At 42.7% G+C, this 1,787-nt stretch overlaps 1 protein-coding gene across 1 annotated transcript in view; it reads left to right on the top strand.

Moving 5' to 3' along the window:
• The window catches only part of cry2 (cryptochrome circadian regulator 2), a 16,105-nt gene that overhangs the window by 9,127 nt on the left and 5,191 nt on the right, over window positions 1-1,787 (top strand). The window contains exons 4-6 of the mRNA XM_014030178.1: window positions 220-404; window positions 1,208-1,296; window positions 1,380-1,511. Of these exons, the coding sequence (XP_013885632.1) occupies window positions 220-404; window positions 1,208-1,296; window positions 1,380-1,511 (406 nt within the window). The remainder of the gene's footprint in view (window positions 1-219; window positions 405-1,207; window positions 1,297-1,379; window positions 1,512-1,787) is intronic.

The following is a 1,787-nucleotide window of genomic DNA, read 5'->3' as shown; positions in this document are numbered from 1 at the left end:
TTCTTCAGTAAAATATTAAAACATTTAAATGTGTTCCTGGAGTTCTTCAGTAAAATATTAAAACATTTAAATGTGTTCCTGGAGTTCTTCAGTAAAATATTAAAACATGTTTAAATGTGTTCCTGGAGTTCTTCAGTAAAATATTAAAACATTTAAATGTGTTCCTGGAGTTCTTCAGGAAGACGTGAGCTGAGCTGCAGCCTCTTCTTCGTGTTCCAGGATCATCGAGATGAACAACAACAGCCCCCCGCTGACCTTCAAGCGCTTTCAGACCATCGTGAGCCGGCTGGAGTTACCCAGGAGACCCCTGGCTCCCGTCAGCCAGCAGCAGATGAGCAGATGTCTGACCAACATATCTGACAACCACGACCAGCTCTACAGCATCCCCTCCCTGGAGGAGCTGGGTGAGCAGCTCCACAAACACCTGAACAGCTTTGATTCACACCTGAGTCAGTGAGCAGCAGCTCCACACGTCATCACACTGGATTTATTGTCTTGCACAGTCATTATTATTATTATTATTATCATTATTATTATTTTTTTTTTTTTAAATTCTGCTATTATTGCTACAGTTGATAAAGTCACAGAGCAAAATGTGGACTGATGTATCTGCTGCTGCTTTTACACCTAAATTTCCTCGTCGCGGGACAATAAACGCTGTATCTATTCTATTCTATTCTATTCTATTCATTTACTACAGGCCTCATGTTGAGCCTGGCTGCTGTGAGGCAGCTGTGGTCTGCACAGCTTTTATTTTTATTGCTGGGGGACGAGAAGTTTTTTCTGTTGATTCAGCATCAAAATGCTTAAAATCTGTTCCAATCAGGAGAACGATTAAAGTTTTTCATGTTCTGAAAGTTCTGAGTCAGAAAAAAAAGGACAAAAGTGGATCAACAATCCAACAACAGGAAGTGGAAAAAACCAATGTAAGAGCGTCCCTCTCAGTGGAGCACATGTAACGGTCCGTCTCACGCGCCCGTTAGTCCATCTCAGAGCGAGAGTGATCCAACAACATTACTTATTACATAAAACAAACATGAAAATAACAAAACAATAAACAGACGGATGTGGTCAGCTTATTTTCTTTGGGTGTGCCACATCATATAAAACACGTCTGTAACACTGCCATGTCTCCTGTCCTCATGTTGGAAGAAATGTTAACAGTTAGGGTTAGGATGAACCTAAGCACCGCTCTGTGTGGGTCCAGGTTTCAGGACGGAGGGCTTGCCTCCAGCTGTGTGGCGGGGGGGAGAGTCCGAGGCGTTGGAGCGACTGGGCAAACACCTGGACAGGAAGGTAAGGCTGCAGCTGCTGGAGGCTGATGATGGGTGGCGGTTCTGGAGGTGAACCCCCTGACCTCTCTGGTTCCGTCTCCTCAGGTGTGGGTCGCCAGCACCCGGGTCAAGACTTGCTCTCTGTACGCCAGTCCCACGGGCCTCAGCCCCTACCTGCGCTTCGGCTGCCTGTCCTGCAGGGTCCTGTACTACAACCTGAGAGAGATCTACATGAAGGTGTGCAGATCTGACACCGTGTCCTGATCCAGTTAGTAGATTAATCAGAACCCATCAAACAGGAAAAGGTTTTTTAGTCATTTAATTTAAAAAACAAAACAAAACAAATTCACATAAAAAATACAAATCAAATTACATGAAAGGTGGCAGAAAGAAGAAAAAATCTTATATTTGCCTCTATTTAAAAAACTGTTAACAATAATAGTTTCAAACAATAACAAAGTTCAAGTAAAAAAAGACAAAAACTTCAGCACTTATAAATACAAACTATATAAT

This window comes from Austrofundulus limnaeus, unplaced genomic scaffold, assembly GCF_001266775.1.
Source record: "Austrofundulus limnaeus strain Quisiro unplaced genomic scaffold, Austrofundulus_limnaeus-1.0 Scaffold1012, whole genome shotgun sequence".
In the NCBI taxonomy this organism is placed as follows: Eukaryota; Metazoa; Chordata; class Actinopteri; order Cyprinodontiformes; family Rivulidae; genus Austrofundulus; species Austrofundulus limnaeus.
This window is presented reverse-complemented; position numbering and strand designations above follow the sequence as displayed.